At 42.8% G+C, this 24,612-nt stretch overlaps 2 protein-coding genes across 2 annotated transcripts; both read left to right on the top strand.

The window, feature by feature from the left end:
* Nucleotides 1-1,392: 1,392 nt before the first annotated feature.
* On the top strand, nucleotides 1,393-8,415 carry LOC145347117 (THAP domain-containing protein 1-like). Its single transcript, XM_080195024.1, has 3 exons — nucleotides 1,393-1,504; nucleotides 3,892-4,093; nucleotides 8,069-8,415. The coding sequence occupies exons 1-3, from the start codon at nucleotides 1,434-1,436 to the stop codon at nucleotides 8,402-8,404; spliced, it is 609 nt and encodes a 202-aa protein (XP_080051150.1). The 5' UTR covers nucleotides 1,393-1,433; the 3' UTR covers nucleotides 8,405-8,415.
* Nucleotides 8,416-15,679: 7,264 nt separating this feature from the next.
* On the top strand, nucleotides 15,680-22,943 carry LOC145347095 (transcription factor Jun-like). Its single transcript, XM_080195011.1, has 3 exons — nucleotides 15,680-16,007; nucleotides 16,955-17,008; nucleotides 21,025-22,943. Exons 1-3 carry the CDS (start codon nucleotides 15,737-15,739, stop codon nucleotides 21,636-21,638), a joined length of 939 nt encoding a protein of 312 aa, XP_080051137.1. The 5' UTR covers nucleotides 15,680-15,736; the 3' UTR covers nucleotides 21,639-22,943.
* The last annotated feature ends 1,669 nt before the right edge of the window (nucleotides 22,944-24,612 follow it).

Here is a 24,612-nt window from a genome sequence, read left to right as displayed (position 1 = left end):
GCAATGTCGATGTAAGCCTTACTTGTGACTAATAAATTAACTTTAACTTTTACTTTTAACTTTAGAATGGTTATACATGATGCAGATGTAGGAAATGCTGTTCCAATTAAGCAACCTCCTTATTGACTTAACCCTTTAAAATTGGCACAGGTTCAAAAGCAGTTTGAAAGTATACTTCAAAACGATATAACTGAAGTCAGTTGCAGCGAGTGGCACTCACCCATAGAGATGGTACCCAACAATTGTGTGTGGACTGTAGGAAAGTTAAAGCAATTACGAAATCAGACTCTTATTCTAGTTCACAGAGGGAGAGAAGACACCATCTCTGGATATACACTCACTCAGAGGGGGAGAGGACACTCTTGCACTCCAAAGATGTGCTAGTTAAGTTGATTGGCCATGCCAAATTGCCCCTTAGTGTCAGGGGTCCTGGAGGAGAGGAGAGAGGTGTGGTGGTGGGGGTTTGAAGAATAGGAACTGGTTGGGATTGTTGTCAGTGCAGGCTCAATAGGTCAACTGGTCTCCTCCTTCACTATAGGGATTCTATGACTTTTCCATCAGGAAAAAAAACAAAAGTCTTAAGACATGTACCAAATGACTCAAGAACAGCATCTTCCCTGCGGTCAAAGACTTTTAAATGGACCTACCTTATATTAAGCTGATCTTTCTCTACACCCTAGCTATGACTGCAACATTATGTTCTGCAACCTCTTCTTTCCTTCGCCCCTATTTATTCTATGAACATATGTTTTGCCTGTATAGCACACAAGAAACAATACTTTTCACTGTATCCCAATACATGTGACAAAAATCAAATTATTCGATTAAAGACAGTGAGCATCAATAATAAACACCCAATCAAACATAGACTAACTGAAAACCACAATCATAAGCTAAGAACTGGGGGTTTTTAATACTTGATAGGGAGCATGTACCCATTGGCACAGTGGTTAGCACTGCTGCCTCTAGCAACAAGGATCCGGGTTCGATTCCTGGCTTAGGTCACTGTCTGTGTGGAGTCTGCACATCCTCCCAGTGTCTGCGTGGGTTTCCTCCGAGCGCTCCGGCTTCCTCCCACAGTCTGAAACATGTGCTGGTTGGGTGCATTGGCCACGCTAAATTCTCCCTCAGTGTACCCGAACAGGCGCCGGAGTGTGTCAACTAGGGGATTTTCACAGTAACTCCATTGCAATGTTAATGTAAGCCCACTTGTGACACTAACAAATAAACTTCAAGCACTGCAGGAGGTTACATTTCTCCAGAACATTCATTACATCCCCACCAAATGTCGATCCAACCAATCAGAGCCATGATAGCAACAGCCAATCAGAGTCTGCATTGGTTCAGCCAATCAGAGCAGAGCTCCGTGCAGCCAATCAGGGTGTGGTTTGTTTTCGGGTGGGTGAGCTGGGCAGCGGGACAGGGTTTGTGTCATGGTGTTGTCCTGTTCGGCCTATGGCTGCAAGAATCGCTATGATAAGGACCGGGGAGTTTCCTTCCACAGGTAGGGAGCGCTTGGCTGCTGACGCTCTCTCTCCCTCCGTGGTCTGGACGCCACCTGTGAGCGATAAGGTTCCGGGGGCAGCCTTTAAACAGCGGTTGAGGGGGGCGTGGAGGTGGTGGAGGGAAAGGGAAGGCGTTGAGGGGGGTAGGGAGGAGGAGGTTGAAGGGAAGGGGAAGACGTTGAGGGGATAGGGAGGGGGTTGAAGGAAAGGAAGAGGTGGGGAGGAGGTTGAGGGGATAGGGAGGAGGGTAAAGGAAAGGAAGAGGTGGGGAGGAGGTTGAGGGGATAGGGAGGAGGGTAAAGGAAAGGAAGAGGTGGGGAGGAGGTTGAGGGAAGGGGAAGGTGTTGAGGGAAGGGGAAGGTGTTGAGGGGATAGGGAGGAGTTAAAAGAAAGAAGTGGTGAGGAGGTTGAGGGAAGGGGAGGATGATAGGATGGAGAAATAGGATGGGTGGAGGGTGAAGGGAGGGAGATTTGTGAGGAGCAGGGGTATTGGGATGAGGAGGAATGATATTCGGGGGAGGGATTTGAGTCAGGTTTGAGGATGAGGTTTCAGGAGGGGAGCTGAAGAGCAAAGACAGAAATTGCTGGAAAATCTCAGCAGGCCTGATAGCTCTGTTCTCTCTCCACAGCTGCTAATGTTTTGAGCCAGGATGACCCTTCGTCAGAGCTGAATTGAGGAGCACGGGGTTAGGTGGGGTGAATGGTTTTGGGGAAGGGAGTTTCACAGGAATGGTGATGTGGGGATATGGAATGGGATTTCAGGAAATGGGAATGGGGGATGTTCAGGCAAGAAGCTTTTCTGGGAGGTGTTAGTTGTGATCAAATGTAATGATTACTGTTATTATAAAATACAAACTGTTTGCAACTTGCCTTTTGGCCTAATTTGGTAATACATGCAACTGAATTGAACTATTTCCTGTTGTTGGTCTGTCTCAGTGGTGACACTTTTGTCTTTGAGTCAGGCTGCAGAGACTTTTAGCACATAATCCAGTATGACTGATACTTCACTGCAGTACTGAGGGGGACTGTATGATTCAACAAACTGGTTAAAATTTGGACCCAAGCTAGACTTCTCTTTGGGTGGATGTATGAGATCCCACAGCACTACCTGAACTTAGAGTGGCTGAGTTCTTCTGGTGTCCTGGCTAATATTTCATCCCTCAATCAACACCTAAAAACATTGACTTTTCTGATCTTTCTGCTCACAGCATGTCCATCAGAATCAAGCGAAGGAGGTAAGGGGAGATGATGGGGGTGGGATTGATGATGCTGCTGCTTAAGTGGAAGCATGCCAATATGATTTTAAACATAATGGGCATGACTCCCAGTCAAAACTACAAAGAGTGCATTTTCTGATCTATTAAGATTACTTTGTGAAACTTGCATCTATCCACTGCAGAAGTTGCATCAGCTCTTGCACTCTTCTCCTATGTAGTGCCTATGTTAATCTCCTGCAGTGATATAGTCATCATGTCCTGCCCTCCTGTATTGCAGATGCAAGTTCCAGACTCTGCCAATAGTTCTTGCACCTGCACCATATGCGTATGACTGTGTGTTGCGTGAATTTGAGCAGAGTTTTCTTGAAATTTGGGTGTCTGAAAAGCAATAGCCCCAAGCCTCAGCTGATGTTTGTTTGTTTTTTGTCACTTCAAGGGAGGGCTGAAGCGTTGTTCCTCCTGCTCAGTTGATGATCTGTGATCCACCAACACTATTTGCTTTGGTCGGTAATGCTGACTTCCCTGTAGGTGCTGCACTGCCAGAGGTGCTGTGTTTTAGTTGAGAGTTTACATTGAGGCTTCGTGCCATTGGATTTTTTAGGTGATATAAAAGATCCCATGGCACTATTCAGAAAACAGCAGACAAGTTTTGATGTCCTAGGCAATATTTCTTGCTCAGCCAATCTTGCTGTGCGTTCACTCTCCTAAGTTCAGCCTGCCAGCTTATTTCATTATTTTTTGTGGATCATGCAACTGGCTACAGTACTTTTGAAATGTAAAATACTTGACATTTTAAGTGGAGTTTAAATCTAGGAAATTCTGACGTGGTGTAACAGTGAGCCTCTTACTGAAAGAGAACTGTGTGGAAGTGTAAAACGGCCACAGAGGAGCTGTACAACAGTTACTTCCTAAGTTTAGGGCTAGCCAAATGAACATGCAGATGAATGTAGTTGTTATGAGGACTGGCCAGTCACCTGGCATTGCACACAATAATATTTAGAATTAAAATCTCACCTTTTGCATACTCATGGAGACTGACATCATTGTGTATCCTGATGCATGTCTGGTAACATCTTTGAGGGGCTAGTGAATGTGCAGAAGAATTACATTGTCACATTGACTGCAATTAAGATCTTTCCTCTAACGATATTTCTAAAACCTCTTTAAAGGTTTCCCCTGAAACGACCGGAGCTCTGTAAGAAGTGGCTGGCTGCAGTTAGGAGACGTAATTTTACACCCACCAAAAACAGCAATCTTTGCTCAGAACATTTCACGTTGGACTGTTTTAGAAAGAACTGTAACAACAAAATATTGGAAGAAAATGCTGTACCATCCATTTTTTGCTTTACCCGACCAAATCAACAGTCAAAGGTAACTTTTTTGTTACTCAATTACAATGCAATATTGATCCAAACAAAAAATGCTGGAAAGTCTTAGGTCTGACAACATCTGCGGAGAAGGAATGGAGCTAGTGTTTTGAGTCTGGGTGATTTTGTCAGGACAGATAATTTTAAATGTAGTGCTGCATAAGGTACCTTTTATACAGATTAATACAGTGGGTCCAACCCATTCTATAGTTTGACTTTGCAGTTCAATCAAAATTTAAATTAAGTGTACGATGTAATGCATAATGACCCTATCCTATTAAGATCTAACATCAGAAATTTAACACAAATAGCCATGAAATTAGTTATCACTTAAGCTATTCTTGATCGTGTTATTTGACTAAAAGTTAGCTAGGTCTCTCTTGTTTGAACAGTCTCATGGATTCTTTAACATCTACAAAATTAGAACAGAGAAATGACATCTTGGTTTACATAAGAAATAGGAATAGGAGCAGGAGTAGGCCATCTAGCCCTTCGAGCCTGCCCCGCCATTCAATAAGATCATGGCTGATCTGTCGCGGCTCAGTTCCACCTTCCCGCCCTCTCCCCATAACCCTTAATCCCCTCTCTTATCAAAAACCCATCAACCCGCGTCTTAAAAATATTTAGCAAGGCAGCCTCCACCACTTCAACGGGCAGAGAATTCCAGAGATTCACCACCCTTTGAGTGAAGAAGTTCCTCCTCAACTCCGTTCTAAACCGCTCCCCCCCCTTTATCTTGAGGCTGTGCCCCCTAGTCCTACTGTCTTTTTTGAGCGGGAAGAGTCTCTCCACCTCTATCCTATCCATCCCATTCATCATCTTATACGTCTCAATAGTGGGCTGGAATCTGTTAGAGTTGAGCAACTTGATTTCTGCGCAGTTTGGACTTCTTCTTGAGCCCTTCAGCTCAAAGCTTTTTTTGCTCTGTAACCACAAACTGAGAATGGTCAGAGATCCACTGCCCAACAGGACCATCAGTGTATCACCGTAACCAATAAGATTTAAGGATTGAGAAGTAAACATAGGAAGGAGAGACAATTAGTGGTAGAATTTGTCAAATAAGGTACAGAAATAGAAAGGAAATGAAAGGTTGGATTAATAGTGAGAGGAGGATGTTAACGTAAGCCTGTTATTCAAAAAGGGAGGTAGAGAGAAAATGGGGAACTAAAGACCAGTACCTAAAGTTGTTAGTAGGGAAGTTGCTCAAGTCCACTATCAAGGACTTCATAACACAGCATTTGGAAAGCAGTCCTGTAATCGGACAATGTCAGCATGGATTTACAAATGGTGCTTGTAATGGCATTCTTGTAACTAGTGAAGATGACCAGGGAGAACCAGTGGATTTTCAGAAGGCTTTTGACAAGGTCTCACTTAGACTACTATGTGAAGTTAAAGCACACAGGTGGCAGGTAATATCTTGATCGATAGCTCGTTAACAGATAGGAAGCAGAATTTGGAATAAATGGGTCTTTTTCTAATTGGCAGGCAATGACTAACTGGGGACTACAGGGATCTGTGCTAGAACCCCAACTGTTCACATTATTATTGTAGAATCCCTGCAGTGCAGAAGGATGCTATTCGACCCATCAAGACTGCACCAATGACAATCCAAATCAGGCCCTATCCCTGTAACCCCATATATTTACCCTGCACAGCATAATGCCCCTGACATTAAGGGGCTATTTAGTATGGCCAATCAACCTAACCTGCACATCTTTGGACTGTGGGAAGAAACCAGAGCATGTGGAGGAAACCCACGGAGACACAGGGAGAACGTGCAGACTGCACATAGACAATCACCTGAGGCCAGAATCAAATCTGGGTCCCTGGCACTGAGGCAGCAATGCTAACCACCATGCTGTCCTTGTATATTATAACATTATATGTTAATGATTTGGATGAAGCAACTAAATGTATTATCTCAAATTGTTTGGGAGGGTGAACTGTGAGGAGGATGCAGAGATGCTTCAGCATGATTTGGCTAAGTGAGTGGGCAAATGCATGGCAAATATCGTAAAATATGAGGTTATCTTCTTCAGTTGCAAAAATAGGAATGCAGATTATTATTTGGGTGTAAATTGAGAGGGGTGGATACTCTGAGACCTTGGTGTCCTTGTGTATCAGTTGCTGAAAGTAAATAGGCAGTAAAAAAGGCAAATGATATGTTGGCCTTCATAGTGAGAAGACTTGAGTATAGGAACAGGGATGTTTTACTGCAATTATATAGTGTTGGTGAGACCACACCAAATAATGAAATGAGACTCCACACTTTAAATTGTTCATTTTTTGCATCAGAGGTTGATTGGCAGTCATTTAGACTTATTGCACATTTATCACTTGACTAAACTTTCTGTGGCAAGTTTACTGGGCAAATATAACAAATTCATGAAACTCAAGGGAGAATAAAGGGGAAATGTTGTGTTTGCAGAGTGGTGTAAATGATCCAGCAATTCACTTGTACCTCTTCACAAATTGTTGGCCAATTTGTGCATTAATAATGGAAACGCAGTCCCCCTATCGATGTCGGATGCTGTCAGTATTGCCCAGCGGTGTCTGTCCGAACTCTGCACTAAATACTTTTACGTGGGAAGCAAAGGCACCACCTTTGTCCAAAACCAAGTGCATCTTAGCAACACTGCATAAATGTTGAACATCTAGTACACATTATTTAATGGCTTTTATTAAAGAAGCAATGGCAGCACTTTTAAATCACTTCATTCTGCAGATGGAAAGAAAACATGTTAACTTCAAATTCCCCCACCCCCCTCAACTGCTGTGCTTGGGTTGAGTTAAATGCTAGACTAGGATAGAGTCATCGTAAATCTCGCAGCAAAATACATTGTCCTGTCAACTGAATCAAGAGAACATAGCTTGCATTTGACTTGTGTACAGACAAAAATTGCTAGTGTAGCTGATTTATATCTAAAGAAATGCATAGAGGCAAAAAATTCACTAACAGAATAATAAAACTTGTATGTAAAAACTGGGTGGAATGCTTTAAAAAAAACATGCTATTTCCCAGCTTCTGTGTACTTAGATATGCATGTAATTTGGCAGATACCTGGGGAGCTCTGCCCTTCTAACCTCTTGTAAAGGTAAAGTTACATGTACCCAGATGAATGTAAGCTGACTAATTGTGATTTAACCTGAAGATTATCACACCTCAGGCGAGAGGGTTGAGAATAACTCAGCCTGTACAGGAATTGAACTCGCACTGTTGGCATCACTCTGCATCACTAACCAGCCATCCAGCCAATTGAGCTAAACTGACAGTGGAGACCACTAGAAAATCTCTAGTATTATGAAGAAGTTTTTAATCTTTTGAAGCACAGTTTCTTTCAAGTAAATATAAAGGCTAAATTATTAACATTATCATATACAACATACCCCGGTGCATTATAGGCTGCTTGTTTTGACACCGTTAGATGAGGAAAGGCATGACCTCAGTTCATTGGATTTTTTTTACATTGGGAAAATGTAGGCTTTGGGGTGATTGACTTGTGAGCCTGAAAGTGTGTATATCTGTTTGGTTATCACACTAATTTCTGATACCTTCCCAGGAAACTAATCTTTCTTCATCTCAACACATTTTGTTGTCTGACACATCGGCATTTAACCTAACCAAAGATGCGCAGAAATTAAACTTTTCTTTCACTATTCCCAAAATCTTTTGATTTCAAGTGGAAAAGCATAATGTTGAATTTGAAAAATTTTAATTCAAAACTTGTTAGGTCAGACATTTTGGTAAAACGTGCTTTAATTGATATTTTTATGTAACTTGTCAGCCATCTTCTACTTTAATATTGAAATATAACAATTAAAACATTAATTGTTGTATTTCAAGGAAAAATTTATACTTTGAGGAAATACTACAGTAGATCTGTTTTTACAAATGTGATTCAAAGCTTTAAATCTGCTATGACTGAATATTCAAAGTATGTATTCAGAAGTGTTAATCTATTAATTATTGTATTTTTAGAAGTTAGAAATGGCAAAGGCAAGCGACCAACCTTGTACAACAGAAGAAATAACAGAGGACACTGAATTAAAGCAAGCAAATGGTCTGCTAACTGTTTACGATCACAGCTACAGTGTAGGTGATGCATGTTTGCAAAAGAAAAAGATTCAGCAGTTGGAAGAACAGAATGAGAAGCTGAAAAAGAAACTGAAATTCTTGCAGCAGAAATCTCGCCGTCAAGAGCAACGCTTGCAGCGAATGAAGAAGTTATTACAGGAACTTAACACACAAGAGATATTACCACATCAGAGCTGTGTGCTGTTACATGATACTTTGTATGAAGTGATTAAAGTTTAAATGTAAAAATATTTACGGATACAATACTTACTAAATGACAGGTAGTGTGTAGAAACGTAACCAATTATCTTTACTACCCACATTCACAGGAAGGAGATAACTAGCAAAATGCTTCAAGGGGTCACTGCCAGGACAATTGTTTACATTGTACATAAATAATTTTAAATAGAAACAGCTGAATAAATTTGCTGATATATGGGGTTGGGAACTAACGCAAATAACACAAGCAGACCATCTAAAGAGGAACATGTGATATTGCTTTTTGGGTGTTCTAAATTTGTAAGTGCAAAGTGATGAGATCAAGCAGTGAAGATGAGATGAAAAAGCGTTCATAAGACGTGTCCGATCTAGGGATACTGAAAGGAAGGTCACTTAAACAATCGCCATGAGACAACAATGAAGACAAACTGAGTCTTGGCATATATAGCTAAAGACATGGAATACCAGTTAATGTTGGTGATGGTGAGGTTTCAGTCCTGCTTGAAATGTGTATATATAGTGGAGGATATCCTGGCTTTGTATACTAACTGCAGCTACACCAATATTTGGGATTGGGAATAGTAGTTAAGAGGCAAGTGAAGAAACTGGGGATGCTTATGCTGCAGAAGACACTTGGCAGAACCATAAAGTTTTCAAGCTTCTAAAGGCTACAGGTAACTTTGCTTAACACCACAAACTTCAACTAGGTGGCACAAAGTCAATATCAGAAAAGAGGAAATAAACGTGCAGTTTAGACTTTCTCTTGTGTGAAAGAGAACCTTACAGCAAAAACTGCATTGTTTCTGTCCATGACTATCTAATCTAATTTTGTTCTCTTGCTTTTTCCCTATACAATTTATTGTGCCTTTTTTGCAAGCAACCATCTGGTTCCTTTTTAGAAGTAAAAAAGTTTATTTATTAGTCACTGTAGGCTTACATTAGCACTGCAGTGAAGTTACTGTGAAAATCCCCTAATCGCCTCACTCTGATACACTGAGGGAGAATTTAGTGTGATCAATGCACTTAACCAGCGCATGTTTTGGACTGTGGGAGGAAATCCACACAGGAATGGGGAGAAAGTGCTGTCACTCAAGCCGGGAATCGCACTTGGGTCCCTGATGCTGTGAGGCAGCAGTGCCATCGTGCTGCCCTGGATCAATTCAACTGTTCTTTGTCAGAGAATTTGACATTCTAGTCATCGACTGATATTTGTTTTTCTAACTTCCCTTAATTATTCTGGTGAACCTTTAATTTATATACTTATATCACTCAGTAGTTACAGCCTATCAATACAGTTTTTGCAATCATTGAATGGCTTTGTCATGTCACCCCTTAATCTCTTAGTTCTACTAAAAAAGAATGAGGTCTCAATTTTTTAAGTCTTTGTACTTGTAACCCCTTATCCCTTGCAGTGAATTGTTCCTTATAAACTTCCTATACGACAGGGTGTCAAAATTGTAGACATCCCAATTTTGAGTTTTGTACAAGTTCGATATTACCTCCTTGCATTTGTACTTTGTCACTGGGTACAAAACGAAGGACTGTATTTGCATGCCTTTAGTGGCTCTATCTATTTGCACTTCCTACCTTTAATGATCAATACTACTTTTGAATCTCGACCTTCACAGTATGTTTCTTTATTCTCGGTTTGAGGGAAAATAAGAGAATATAGTTTGCATTTGAACTTTGGAATTTGCAGTGGTCACTTTGCTCTGTAAAGTCTTAACCACATTTTCAAGTTGTATATAAAATAATCTTTGCACAGTTAGCTGAGCCGCTTGATTATTTCAGTAACATCGTGGCTAAAAGATGTAATGCAATGTAGTATCTCAGAAACCAAGTTTCTGGATAGAACTGCATCTGCAAAAAATTGGTAAAATTCTAAAATAACCATGGAATAAAAACACAGTTTTATATTCTGTCACCCAAATGTTTTGATTATCTCGTGTAATTTTATACCATGGGGAGGAATGGTAAGTCTAAGGGAAAGTCTGATTATAGGATTAGAATGTGACATGACCTTGGGTGATGTTAGATATTTTCTTGGGTGTTTACTAACCACTCGTAAACAAATTTCTGATTTAGTTTGCTCATCTTGACAGCACAGGAAAGACAATGATAAGATCCACAGTTTGTAACGATGAACTGATAATCTATCTACCAGCCACCAGAATATGTCACACATCACCAAGTAATACTCAGGGCTGGATAAACAAATACTTCTATCAAATCTAGAAGCAGGCTTTGAAATACTAGGTGGTTTTATTTACGTAAAGTAGATGATTATCTTAATGCAATGGAAAAAGTTATTTATGCTCCTCAAATACACACCTGCTCTTCAAATACATACAAGATACAGTTTCCTCTCCAAACATGGATTTTTAAATTAGTTTATTTACTTCAACTCAGTCTAGATTGTCACTCTAGTTGGGCTACAACAATTAACAGCATTTAGCATTACAACTGGTTGCTGTAATACTCATAGAATCCCTACAGTGCAGAAGGAGGCCACTTGGCCCATTGGGTCTGCACCAACATCAATCCCATCCAGACCCTATATCAGAACTCCACATGTTTTACTTTGCTTATCCCTCTAACCTAAACATCCTGGGACACTAATGGGCAATTTAGCATAGCCAATCAACCTAACCTGCACATTGGCCATCAAGTCTGCACCTAACATTGTATCCCACCCAGGCCTCTGTCCTTTTCCCCTCAACCCCACATATTTACGCTGCTAATCCCCCTACCCTACACATCTTGAGACACTAAGGGGCAATTTAGCATAGCTAATCCACCTACCCAGCACCTCTTTGGACCGTGACAGGTGATCGGAGCACCTGGAGGAAACCCATGCAGACACACTTACGCTTACTAAGGAATGATTTATTTAAGCTGCATACAATTGAGGGGCCAGGATAGGAGGGATCTGTTTTCAATGGGAGACATAACCAGGAGACAGAGCTTTAAAATAATTGCAGAGATTAGAGTACAGTTTGGAAGAGAAATTAAGCTAAGTGGTGTTGGGGATCTTGAACTCTAATCAAAAGGGTGGGGGGGAGAGACACAAACTATCGCTGTCTTTTAAAAATGCACTCAATACCGTAACCAAAACAAAAGCTAGAAAGTGGAATTAAGCTGGATAACTACTGGCTGGTGTGGGCACAATGAGCTGAATACCTACTGTGTCCTAAATTTGTTACTAGAATCGTAAAATGTAGACAGCACAAAAAGAGACCACTTGGCCCATGTCAGTGTTGGCCAAAAAAACTACGTAATCCCACCTCTCCAGCATTTGGCGTGCAAGGTTATGGCATTTGAGGTGCATATGTGGACACCTTTTAAATAAGTTGAGAGTTTCTGCCTTTACCACTCTTTCTTGAAAAAGATACAAAAGCCTGAGAGCACATACCAACCAATTTTAAGGTGGCATGGTGGCCCAGTGGTTAGCACTGCTGCCTCACAGCCCCAGGGACCCAGGTTTGATTCCAGCTTGGATCACACTGTGGAGTCTGCACGTTCTCCCTGTGTCTGCAGGTGCTTGGTTTCCTCCCACAGTCCGAATGATGTACTGGTTAGATGCGTTGACCATGATAAATTCCCCCTCAGTAGCTGAACAGACACCAGCGTGTGACGACTAGGGGATCTTCATAATAACTTCATTACAGTGTTAATGAAAGCCAATGTGTGACACTAATAAATAAAACTCAAGAACAGCTTTTTTCCTGCCGCCATCAGACTTTTGAATTGACCTATCTCACATTAAGTTGATCTTTTTCTGCCTCCTAGTTATGATTGTGCAATTCTGTACCATCACAGTCTTTTTAAAAACCGTCCTAAACCAATGAAACCATTCAGAGTCCACCCTTGGCGCTTCAGGGCGGTCACTGTTTTGCGCTTGGTGAGTCTGGTATGTGTCACCTTGCCCCTGATGACATTCTACAGGAATTCCTTCAGCACCCCGCGGACCTCCTTGTACATCAGGCCAGAGATGCACTTAACGCTGCTACAGAGAGCCAGGTGCCCGATGGCTGGTTTGGTGATGCCTTGAATGTTGTCATGGAACACCTTGCAGTGCCGCTTGCTCAACCCCTTGCTGCCTTTTGCCCTGCATGATCAACACTCAGCTATCAACAAGCTGTTCTGTATCCTCTCCTTTCCTTCTCTCCGATAGAACGAAGAACAAAAACAGCCCAGGAAACAGGCCCTTCGGCCCAACAAGCCTGCGCCGCCATTTTAACATTACCAGTACCCCCTCCACCCATGACCCTTATCTATGCTAATGGCATTCCACATTGAGGGAAACTAATTTAGGGACAATTTATTACCTCCAATCAGCCTAATAGCACACCTTTGGGGTGTGGGAGGAAACCGGAGCACCCGGAGGAAACTCACGCAAGCACGGGGAGAATGCGCAAACTCCCACAGACACCGGCCCAAATCCACGTGTCTGCACAGCAAACAGTGATAGTCACTGAGCTGTCGTCTTGCCCAGCATCTGGTCTAGTTCAAGCATACACTAACACATGAAGCACTAGGCTATTCTTGAACATTCAAGAGCAGCCCTAGTACGACCCATCGCGTGTGTGCCCCTCGTTGGACAACAAGGCGGACCAACTTAAAACCTATGAATTAAAAAAGAAAAACATTAGTGTCATTCCACATTCTTTTACATTACCAAGGACGTCCCAAAGCTAATGAACCTTATTTAAAACAATCTCCTATATCCTCCCATCTCCAACCCACTCATGTGCCTGTCTAAGTAACTCTTAAACAACTCCAGCGTGCCTGCCTCCACCACCTTACTTGGCAGAGCATTCCATACCCCCACTACCCTCTGTGTGAAAAACCTCCCTCTAATATCCGTGTTATACCTCTCCCCCCTCACCCTAAGCCTGTGGCCCCTCGTACTGTGTGTCTCTAACATAGGAAATAGCTTACCTCTGTTTACTCTATCTATACCCTTCATAATCTTATATACCTCTATTAGATCCCCCCTCAGTCGGCGTCTTTCAAGGGAAAACAGCCCCAATTTGCTCAATCTTTCCTCATAACCCAGTCCTTCCATACCAAGCAACATCCTGGTAAACCTCCTCTGCACTCTCTCCGGAGTCTCCTCGTCCTTCCGGTAGTAAGGCAACCAGAACTGGACGCAGTACTCCAAATGCGGCCTAACCAATGTTCTATACAACGGCAACATTAGACTCCAGCTCTTATACTCTATACCCCTTCCTATAAAGCCTAACATACCATAGGCTTTCTTCACAACCTTCTCCACTTGTACTGCCACCTTCAAAGACTTGTGCACTTGCACCCCCAGTACTCTATGTACTTTGTAGTTTCTCCCCGTGTCTGTGTGGTGCTCCAGTTCCCTCCCACAAATCCAAAGATGTGCAGGTTGGATTGATTGTCCATGCTAAATTGCCCCTAAGTGTTAGGGGGATTAGCAGGGTAAATGTGTGTGGAGTTACGGGAATAGGGCCTGGGTGGGATTGTTGTCAGTACAGACTCAATGGGCTGAATGGCTTCCTTCTGTACTGTACAGATTCTATTCTATGTATAGTATGTTTTGTCTGTATAGCACAAGAAACAATACTTTTAAATATATACAATACATGTGACAATAATAAATCATGCAGGCTACATTGTGAGCAGTTCAGACAGACCATGGGCAAACTTGCTCTGCAGAGTGACATGGATGCTATCATTTCACGTGAGAACACCATCCACCAGGTACACAGTACACATTCTTGCAACTCAGCCTGTTGGCTACCTGATACACTGCAGGAAAGGATGTCCCAAGGCATGGTACACTGGGGAGACCACGCAGACGCTACGACAACGGATGAATGAACGCAGCTTGACAATCACCAGGCAAGACTGTTCTCTACTTGTTGGGGAACACCTCAGTGGTCATGGGCATTCAGCCTTTGATCTTCGGGTAAACACTCTCCAAGATGACCTTCACGACACACACTCGAGACTTGAATATAAAAGTAGGGAGGTCTTGCTGCAACTGTACAGGGCACTGGTGAGGCTGCAGCTGGAGTACTGTGCGCAGTTTTGGTCGCTGCACTTACGCAAGGATATTTTGGCCTTGGAGGGAGTGCAGAGGAGGTTTACTAGGCTGATACCGGAGTTGAGGGGGTTGAACTATGAGGAGAGGCTGAATAAACTAGGCTTGTACTCATTAGAGTTTAGAAGAATGAGGGGAGATCTCATTGAGACATATAAGATGATGAATGGGATGGATAGGATAGAGGTGGAGAGACTTCCTGCTCAGAAAGGACAGTAGGACTAGAGCACACAGCCTCAAGATAAAGGGGGGGGGGCAGTTTAGAACGGAGTTGAGGAGGAACTTCTTCACTCAAAGGGTGGTGAATCTCTGGAATTCTCTGCCCGTTGAAGTGGTGGAGGCTGCCTCGCTAAATATATTTAAGACGCGGGTAGATAGGTTTTTGATAGGCAAGGGGATTAAGGGTTATGGGGAGAGGGCGGGAAAGTAGAACTGAGCCATGACAGATCAGCCATGATCTTATTGAATGGCGGGGCAGGCTCGAAGGGCTAGATGGCCTACTCCTGCTCCTATTTCTTATGTTCTTACTCGCTGAACAGAGACTGATAGCCAAGTTCTGCACACATGAGGACGGCCTCAACCGGGATCTTGGGTTCATGTCACACTATCTGTAACCCCCAATAATGACTTGTCTGGACTTACAAAATGTCACTAACTGTCCTGTCTGGAGACAATACACACATCTCTTTAACCTGTGCTTAATGCTCTCTCCACTCACATTGTCTGTAGCTCTGAGACTTGATTAGCTGTAAAAACTCACAGTCCAACCATTATTTTGTAAATTGAGTTTGTGTCTTTATGCGCCCTGTTTGTGAACAGATCTCCCACTCACCTGACGAAGGAGCAGCAAGCGCTCCGAAAGCTAGTGGCGTTTGCTACCAAATAAACCTGTTGGACTTTGACCTTACTGCGTATTCCCCAGCCCAACACCGGCATCTCCACATCATGAGTGACAAGAGCCTCAGCGGGCGGGCTGGCTGGCTGCTGTGGGGGCGGAGTTACGTCAGCGACTGGGGGCGGGGTACGTCAGCGTCTGGGGGCGGGGGCCACACCAGCGGCTGGGGGGGCGGGGTACGTCAGCGACTGGAGGCGGGGTTACACCTGCAGCCCTACGCGATGACGCACACCGGGGCGCGTAATGACGTCGAGGCTATTATTAGAACGTGCGTCATGAGCGCGTGAATGTGCGTCAGCGGCCGGGCTGGCGCCACGTTCCAGCTTCATGATCGGTGGCTGCTAGGGTCCACACGTCCGCCTCCGACGTTAGGATCAGCCGGATGGGAACGCCTTTCCAGCAGGATGAAGCAGTGAGTGTCGGCGGCCACCTCCACTCGGCTTCGACGGCGGCGATGATGATGATGATGATGGAGAAGAAAAACGCGGCGGAGCGGCAGCAGCAGCAGCAACAACAGGCGGCGGCGGACAGCTCGAGAGGCGGCTCCCAGCAGCACACGCTGCCACAGAGCTCCCCGGCGGAGCTGGAGGGCCCGGCGGACGGGCCCGGCTCCAGGAGGGAGCTGGAGGGCCTGGCGCATCCCTTTGTGAAAGGTGAGGAGAGCGGCCTGCCAATCAGCGAGAGAGGGGACCTAGGCCCGGGCCTGCCAGCGAGAGAAGGCACGGGGATCCGGAGCCAGTGAGAGAGGGCCCCGGGCCTCCCGGCCAGTGCTGGGCCCCCATGCGGCCCGATCCTCGGGTATTCACAGAGCGGAGATCCCCGCTTCCCCCAGCTCCTCCCTCAGTAACTGCTTCCCCCCGCTGTGGGCACCCTGGAGACTGGCCTGTCCTTTATTAAACCCCCTCCAGCTGCACATGGACTCGGCATGTCTGCCCCATTCTCAATCTCTGAGTCGGTGTGAGTTTAGGTTACTGGACATTTAAGGCAGGCCTCCTCTGAATATCCTTCCAACGCTTCCTTAAAGCCCAGTCCTTTAATTCTGCTTTGACTCTACTCTTGGCATGTTGCCCATTCCACATCATCTGTCCCTTTGTAAAGCACTAGAAAGCATTTCACTAGATTTAACAGATTGTTTAAAATATTGATAGTCAAGACTTTTAATCACAGACTATTTCTGTAACTGAATCTTCCATTTGATTTCTGATTGGCGTTGCTCACTTGTAAATAAATAACTAACCCTAATGTGGGCAGCACAGTGGTTAGCACTGCTGCCTCACAGTGCCAGGTTCAATTCTGGTCTTGGGTCACTGTCTGTGTGGAGTCTGCACATTCTTGCTGTGTCTGGGTGGGTTTTCTCTGGGTGCTCCAGTTTCCTCCTACACTCCAAAGATGTGTGGGCTAGATGGATTGGCGATGCTAAATTGCCCCAGTACGTCAGGGGGACTAGTGCGGGCAGGGCTTGGATGGGATTGTAGTTGGTGCAGACTCGATGGCTGAATGGCTTCCTTCTATAATGTATGATTCAATGATTTCTCTGAATTTAAATAACTGAAATGCATTTTGGATTTTTAAAGCCTAATCTTTGCATTACAATTCACAGGTCGGGGATTCTTGTTGGGAAGCAGAGACCAGATTGAAAACCCTCACTCTTACTGTAAGTGTCTACAGAAAGATTGCAGTTGGGTGCATGTTATATTTTATCTTTGGGAACCAGTTTAGCTCAGTTGGTTGGACAGCTGGTTAATGATGCAGAGCCAGGCCAAATCAGTTCCTGTACTAGCTAAGGTTATTTGTGAAGGCCTGCCTCCTTGATCTTGCCCCTCATCTGAGGGCTGTGGTGATTCTTGGGGTATGGTAACTTTGCCTTTTATGCTTTATCTTTTTATTGGGATGATGTGGCTAAATATTGATGGGAGCATAAGAACTAGGAACAGGAGTAGGCTATCTGGTCCCTCGCGCCTGCTCTGCCATTCAGTAAGATCATGGCTGATCTTTCGTGGACTCAGCTCCACTTACTCTACAGAAAGTTGGTTAAGAAACTGGTGGGTGGGGTTCAGTGAGGGGAAATTTGAAGTAATCAAATCTAAATCCAAGAAAGATGAATCGGATTTCTAAATGGTAAAAAGCTGGCGGTACAGAGGGATTGGGGTCCAGGTACAAAAAATTCTTTCTTGTACTGGACAGGTACAAGAGAAAACCAAAAAAATTATTGGAATGTTGGTCTTTATCTCACTGTAATACAAAATGATGGATAAAGTTATGGTTATCTAATTGAATGACCTAACAGGAATGAGGGTTGGAATTTTAAATCAATATTATTTTTATTTTGTAGTATGTTTGGTTAAGTCATGATTGCCAGACATTCTAATAATCAATACAGCAGCATTGGAAGAACTTTTTAAAGTGTTTGCACCATTGTGTTGCACTAAAGTTACATACAAAGCATAATAGTTGCAAAGAAAACATACTTGTTGTATTTGATTTCCCCATTAATAAACAATGCATCTTTAAGATTAGATAACCATGCCTCTAAATAGGTATGTGAGATGGCCTGGAACCAGTCTTTGCTTTCAAAAGCATTATCATGTAGACGAGTGAAAGGCATGCAACGCGTATGATCTTCCACTATGTGTAATAAAGGCCCTCTGAAAATCTATGGAGAGAGCTCATAAGATGTTAGTACATTGCAAGACTCGTGCTTCTGTCTAACCTGGTTGTCTTTAAGTTCATAAGCATAGGATCATCTGGCCTTTATGATTTAGCTCACAACCTCCTCAATACTGATCCTTTCCAAATATTTACAGTATCCTGTCATGAGTTTGACTTCATTTAACTTTTTAAACTGTTGACTGATCTACATTGGGAAGGCTACTGACTGTAAGACATCAATCTAGCATAATTGTTGTTTAAATGACTATATCATTTTTGGCTTTCTCACATCATTTGGTTCCATACAATTGTCACCACGATGTGCTGGAGAAAATGTGGTAAAAAGTCTGACAACACCAGGTTTTAGTCCAACCTATTTATTTGATAATATTCTCACTAGCTTTCGAGGGGACAGCCTCTTCGTCAGGTGAATGGAGAGTATGTGACCAGGGCTGGGAGATGATTTTCAATACTTCAATGTATTTGAAAAAGTTAAGTGAATACAAAAATAACTAGCATAACTGATGGGAGGCAAAAAAATCCACCAATCAGTTGATGTGTCGAAAGAAAATGTGAAATGCTGTGGTTATTGCTACAATATGGACAATGCATCTGAAAATTCACAGTGCAGGAAATGTGTAGATTTTTGGGCAGGGATTACTTTGAGGAAGGATGATGTTTTATGCTTGAAAGAAGTTCGTTAAGGGGAAGTCGTGTCTGACAAATTTACTTGAGTTCTATGAGGATGTGTCTAGGGCGGTGGATAGAGGAGAGCCAGTGGATGTGGTCTTTCTTGATTTTCAGAAGGCGTTTGACAAGGTACCTCACAAGGGGTTATTGCAGAAGGTCAGGGGACATGGAGTTAGGGGTAGGGTGTTAGCGTGGATAGAGGACTGGTTGTCAAATAGGAGGCAGAGAGTGGGGGTCAATGGGTGCTATTCAGATTGGCGGTTGGTGACTAGTGGAGTGCCTCAGGGGTCGGTGCTGGGGCCTCAGCTATTTACCATTTATACAGATGATCTGGAGGAGGGAACCGAGTGTATGGTGTCGAAATTTGCTGATGACACCAAGATTGGTGGAAAGGCAAATTGTGTGGAGAGTCTGCAGAAGGATCTAGATAGGCTGGGCGAATGGGCCAGGAACTGGCAAATGGAATTTAATGTTGGCAAGTGCGAGGTGGTCCACTTTGGTAGGAATAATGGTAGGAAGGATTATTACTTACATGGAGAAAAACTGCAGCAGGCGACGGTGCAGAGGGACCTCGGGGTCCTTGTGCATGAGTCGCAAAAACCCAGCTTGCAGGTGCAGCAGGTGGTCAGGAAGGCGAATGGGATGCTGGCCTTCATAGCGAGGGGGATTGAATATAAAAGTAGGGAGGTCTTGCTGCGGCTGTATAGGGCATTGGTGAGGCCGCAGCTGGAGTACTGTGTGCAGTTTTGGGCGCCGTACTTACGCAAGGATATTTTGGCCTTGGAGGGAGTGCAGAGGAGGTTTACTAGGCTGATGCCGGAGTTGAGGGGGTTGAGCTATGAGGAGAGGCTGAATAAACTAGGCTTGTACTCGTTAGAGTTTAGAAGAATGAGGGGAGATCTCATTGAGACGTATAAGATGATGAATGGGATGGATAGGATAGAGGTGGAGAGACTCTTCCCGCTCAGAAAGGACAGTAGGACTAGGGGGCACAGCCTCAAGATAAAGGGGGGGCGGTTTAGAACAGAGTTGAGGAAGAACTTCTTCACTCAAAGGGTGGTGAATCTCTGGAATTCTCTGCCTGTTGAAGTGGTGGAGGCTGCCTCGCTAAATATTTTTAAGACACGGGTTGATGGGCTTTTGATAAGAGAGGGGATTAAGGGTTATGGGGAGAGGGCGGGAATGTGGAACTGAGCCACGACAGATCAGCCATGATCTTATTGAATGGCGGGGCAGGCTCGAAGGGCCAGATGGCCTATTCCTGCTCCTATTTCTTATGTTCTTATGTTCTAAAAGTATATACACAAATACTGAACATAAACTATCAAGATCTAGTCTTCAAAGTTCACTGAGAGGAATCCCTACAGTGAAGGAGGCCATTTGACACATCGAGCCTGCACTGCCAACAATCCCACCCAGGTCCTATCCTAGTAACCCCAAGTATTTACCCTGCTAATCACCCTGACACTAAGGAGCAATTTAGCATGACCAATCTGCCTGACCTGCACATCTTTAGACTGTGGGAGAAAACCGGAGCACCCAGAGAAAAACCCACGCAGACACGGGGAGAATATACAAACTCCACACAGCAACTCGAGGCCAGAATTGAACCCAGATCCCTGGTGTTGAGACATTGGTGCTAGCCACTGTGACCTTTAGAATATTTGCCCTTGACAGTACTCCATTATGGTTCGTCTTTCAGAATAGTTGGGGGGGGGGGGGGTGCAGAAATAAAGCAAAGTACAAATTATTGTACCTATTTTAAATTCTGAAACAACTAAGATTCAAGAACTTGTAGGCAATGAGTTTCAGAAGAAGAAACACTCTAACTTGGGCATGGAAGAATGTTGGTGAAAATCTCTTGAGCATGCTTCATGTTATAAATTTTAAGTTGAAGGGGATTCTCCCATTTGTAAATATCTATTTTCATTGTGAGATAATGAGGTTTAATCTGGAATGCAGGATAACATACTCTGGAAATAAAAAAAGGGAAAATAAAGGCATGAAATAGAAGGGAATTTGATATGTAGAATAGAATCCAATCCCTACTGTGCAGAATAAGGCCATTCAACCCATCGAGCCTGCACCAACAACAATTTCACCCAAGACCTATCCTCGAAACTCCATGAATTTGTTGCTAATCCCCCTGACATGAAGGGGCAATTTAGCGTAGGCAATCAACCTAACCCACACATCATGTACTTGAAAATGAAAACATTTTGAATAGGTCTTTCACAGCTGGTATAAACATAGTGGTCTGAATAGCCTCTTTCTGTGTATTGTTACAACTGTGGATAATTCAATGTTTTTGATGTTCTCTCTTTCTTAAAGCACTGCAGGATTTGCACAAGCAGAACCAGCATCTAGTCTTGCCAGCAGCTCCGTGCTCAGCCCATGCCTCCACTTCAATCTATCACGGCAATCTGCATCTGAACCAGACCAAAGGAGATGTCCCTGTGTATACTAACCTCAGCAACTACAATCCAAGCCTGTCCAACACCGGTTCTGAAAGTTACTCCACTGGGCACATTCCCTTCGTGGGTTCTGCACCGGCACAGCATCATTTCTCAACCTTGGCTCAGCTCGTGTGTCCAAAATATCAAGAGGAGCCCCAGACGGTACCTGAAGTAGGTCCACTGAGTGAATCTCCGCCACTTTCCCCATTAGACCAAGGGGGACAGCAGGTCAAAGCTGAAAAGAAGAGACTGAGAAACCGCATTGCAGCATCTAATTGTCGGAGGCGGAAGCTGGAGCGGATTGCTAGACTGGAAGACAAAGTAAAGACTCTAAAGTCAGAAAACTTTGAATTAACCTCGACAGCCAGTGTCCTGCGTGAGCAAGTGGTGCACCTCAAACACAAAGTAATGAATCATGTTAACAACGGATGTCAAGTGGTCCTTGCTTCTTCCAGCCTTCTAAAACCAGAGGAAAACGGCAGCTTTTAATAAAATAACCTTTCATATGGCTTGGTTGAAATTGAATTCTGTTGAAAAGTGCTAGTTTGGATGCTTATCTTGACTCACTTTTGTAACCTCTAAGCTGCTAATCATGATCAGGAAACATGAAAGATTAGGTGGAGCAAATTCATCTTGATGAATAAAGAGACAGCCTGCAAAGTCCAGTGTACATGTTCATGTCTGATCTAGTTTCAGCTGTCTTGTGAATATTTGCTATTTTACCTGTCCTTGGAAACTATCCTATTTAAATATACTTTAAAATTTTCTTTCAGCCAAATAAATAAGGAAAATTTCCTTGCAAAACAGACTTTGCTTAACTTGGGGGAAAGGTATCTGCTGTTTATTATTTAAAACAGAACGGAGAATTCACGCAAAAATAGATTAATGATTCCCCTTTGACAGTAGTAGATCTTTTTCCTCCCAAAGACAGCCTCAAGTGTAGGTAGAAGTAGAAAGCATAAGATTAAGGATTTTTTTAATTTAGATTTTTAGCAAAGCTTTGTACTGCATTTTTTTTTGTGAAAGATTGCAAAGGTCTGACTAAATTAAGATCCCATTAAATACACTGGAACAAATGTTTGTGTATAAAGTAATTAATGGCACAATTTTTCAGACTGAAACTTCATTAAAAAATGATTGTCAACTAATTGTCACACTTGAACATGGGCATAATGTGGAGTTAATTGTCAACATTGTTTTGAATAATATATTATTTCTGATTTTGTATTTGTACAGTTACTGAATGCATCAGAAATATGGTTCATGCCATTGTTAAAACATCTGAGGGGAACTGCTGCATGGATGGACTAGAGCTGTTAAGTTTCACGTAAATTTAAGCATGTTCTTGTCGCATGCATGGATGACTTTAAGTATCCAATTTCCAATCAGAGCCCTAATATAATACGTGCCACTATTTGAAGAAGGTTGGAGGAGTTTGTGTCATGTCCTAATGAACACTGACAACACAATCTGCTCATTTATTTTGTTGCCAATTTTTGGGATCTTGATGGCACAAATTGGCCATTGCAATTCCCGTTATAACAGTTCCTACACTTATACAGTACTTCATTGGCTTTAATGTGCTTGAGTCCTCTTGAAATCAAGAAATGTGCTATGGAAATGCAGATTCTTTGCTACACTTATGTGATTCACGTATTCTTGGTCCTGCATTACCTGTACAGTTTCTTATTTTTTGAGTTATTTCTGGTGCTTTTTATTCAGTGACACAATTATATTTGTTCAGTAGTATTGTTTACTGAGTTTAAGAAATAAACTGTTAAGTTCTGTAATCAGTTTTCAGACATCTGCAAGCAGTTTGAGTTGACATGCCCTTGTATAAAATTATTTAAACTGGCAGCAGTTTATAACAATGTTCAATGCTTTAGGAAGATGGTGCTCCTGTATTTGAAGAGCTTCATACATTAAAAACAAGTGAATAGCAAAACTGAAGATATGCTATGATCTAGCTAGATCAGCCTCCCAGGAGCCCATGATGTTGGGGGAGGACTGCTATCAAAAAAAATTTGGGAAATTCCAATAAATCTAGTATTGCTACAGGCTGTAAGTTTGCACATTGCATTGTCTTTCACATCTGTGCTAATGGAAAAACTTGCCCATCGTTAATGGGTTTAGTATGTTTGAAAAGTAGTGTCTTCTGTTCTGTGGAAAGAACATAAGAAATAGGAGCAGGAGTAGGCCATCTAGCCCTTCGAGCCTGCCCCGCTATTCAATAAGATCATGGCTGATCTGTCGTGGCTCAGTTCCACATTCCCACCCTCTCCCCATAACCCTTAATCCCCTTGCTTATCAGCAGGTGGTCAGGAAGGCTAATGGGATGCTGGCCTTCATAGCGAGGGGGATTGAATATAAAAGTAGGGAGGTCTTGCTGCAGCTGTATAGGACATTGGTGAGGCTGCAGAAACTAGCATACCATTCACAAGTTTTTTTTTAAATACTAACTCGTTAATGAAATTGTTGTTCGCATCTTTATCTTGTTCTTTGTTCTGAAATGAGGGAAAGAGATTGTGGCTATTAAAAGATTTCAATAATTAACATTGAATTAAATGATTAGATAAATAATTAATGTTTTCCCCATCCCATGGATGGCTAACACACTTGGATACTGTGATACAATTTTTTAAACCTCAAAGTTTCCCTTATGAATGTCTGCAGCTCATGGGTCATTGCACTTAATAGATCTAAACAAAAGAATGATTCTGTTGGCTGCTTGAAAACTGAAGTCTTTGTAAAATGGTTTCTAATTGATAGTTACTTTTACTGCAATTGTTTAAAATCTGTTTTTAAAATGTGTTAGACTGGAAGTATCCAGTAAGAGTTAAGTGATCTCTTCCCTATTTTGATTGCACTTTTGCTTAAAAACATCCTTTGAAATTGTAACAGTGCTAAGAAATATCTTAAGTTTGCAGAAATATAAAATTAAACCAGATATCATTTCAGGCCTGTGAAAATTAGAAGGCGCCAGTCAATTTTGTGATTTACTGCCTAAGCGCTCACCAGAGCTAGGGATTAGGAGCAGAAGTAGGTCCCTTGACCCTGAAAAGCCTTTCACTTTGATCACAGCTGATCATCTACCTTCCCCATACCCGTTGATGTCACTGCTACCTATAAATCTGTCATTCTCTGTCTTGAACATACTTGATGACTGAGCTTCTACAGCCCTCTGGGGAAAAGAATTCTGAAGATTCACTGCCCTCTGTTGAAGAGATTCCTCCTCAGCCCAGTCCAAAAGGGATTGCCCCTTACTGTCCCCTGGTTCTAGTGCTTCAAATCAGGAAAAACATACTTCCTACATCTACCCTCACTTACCCCCCCTATTAAAACTTTAAGTTTCAATGCAATCATCTCTATTTTTCTAAATTCAAGAGAACACAGGCCTGATTTCCTTGATCTCTCAAAGACAGTCCTGCCATTCTACAGATTAGTCTGGTTTTTAAAAGATGCT

The sequence above is a fragment of the Carcharhinus amblyrhynchos genome, chromosome 1 (genome assembly GCF_965287045.1).
Source record: "Carcharhinus amblyrhynchos chromosome 1, sCarAmb.v2.hapA, whole genome shotgun sequence".
NCBI classification, from domain to species: Eukaryota; Metazoa; Chordata; class Chondrichthyes; order Carcharhiniformes; family Carcharhinidae; genus Carcharhinus; species Carcharhinus amblyrhynchos.
Note: the sequence above shows the minus strand (reverse complement) of the source record. Positions and strands in the feature narration are given on the sequence as shown.

Excerpts from the sequence above, each read along its gene's own strand:
- LOC145347117 (XM_080195024.1), top strand. The coding sequence starts at position 1,434 with ATGGTGTTGTCCTGTTCGGCCTATGGCTGCAAGAATCGCTATGATAAG. Across the intron at positions 1,505-3,891 it reads CGGGGAGTTTCCTTCCACAG|GTTTCCCCTGAAACGACCGG; the intron begins GTAGGGAGCGCT and ends ACCTCTTTAAAG. Across the intron at positions 4,094-8,068 it reads GACCAAATCAACAGTCAAAG|AAGTTAGAAATGGCAAAGGC; the intron begins GTAACTTTTTTG and ends TTGTATTTTTAG.
- LOC145347095 (XM_080195011.1), top strand. The coding sequence starts at position 15,737 with ATGGGAACGCCTTTCCAGCAGGATGAAGCAGTGAGTGTCGGCGGCCAC. Across the intron at positions 16,008-16,954 it reads GGCGCATCCCTTTGTGAAAG|GTCGGGGATTCTTGTTGGGA; the intron begins GTGAGGAGAGCG and ends TACAATTCACAG. Across the intron at positions 17,009-21,024 it reads TGAAAACCCTCACTCTTACT|CACTGCAGGATTTGCACAAG; the intron begins GTAAGTGTCTAC and ends TCTTTCTTAAAG.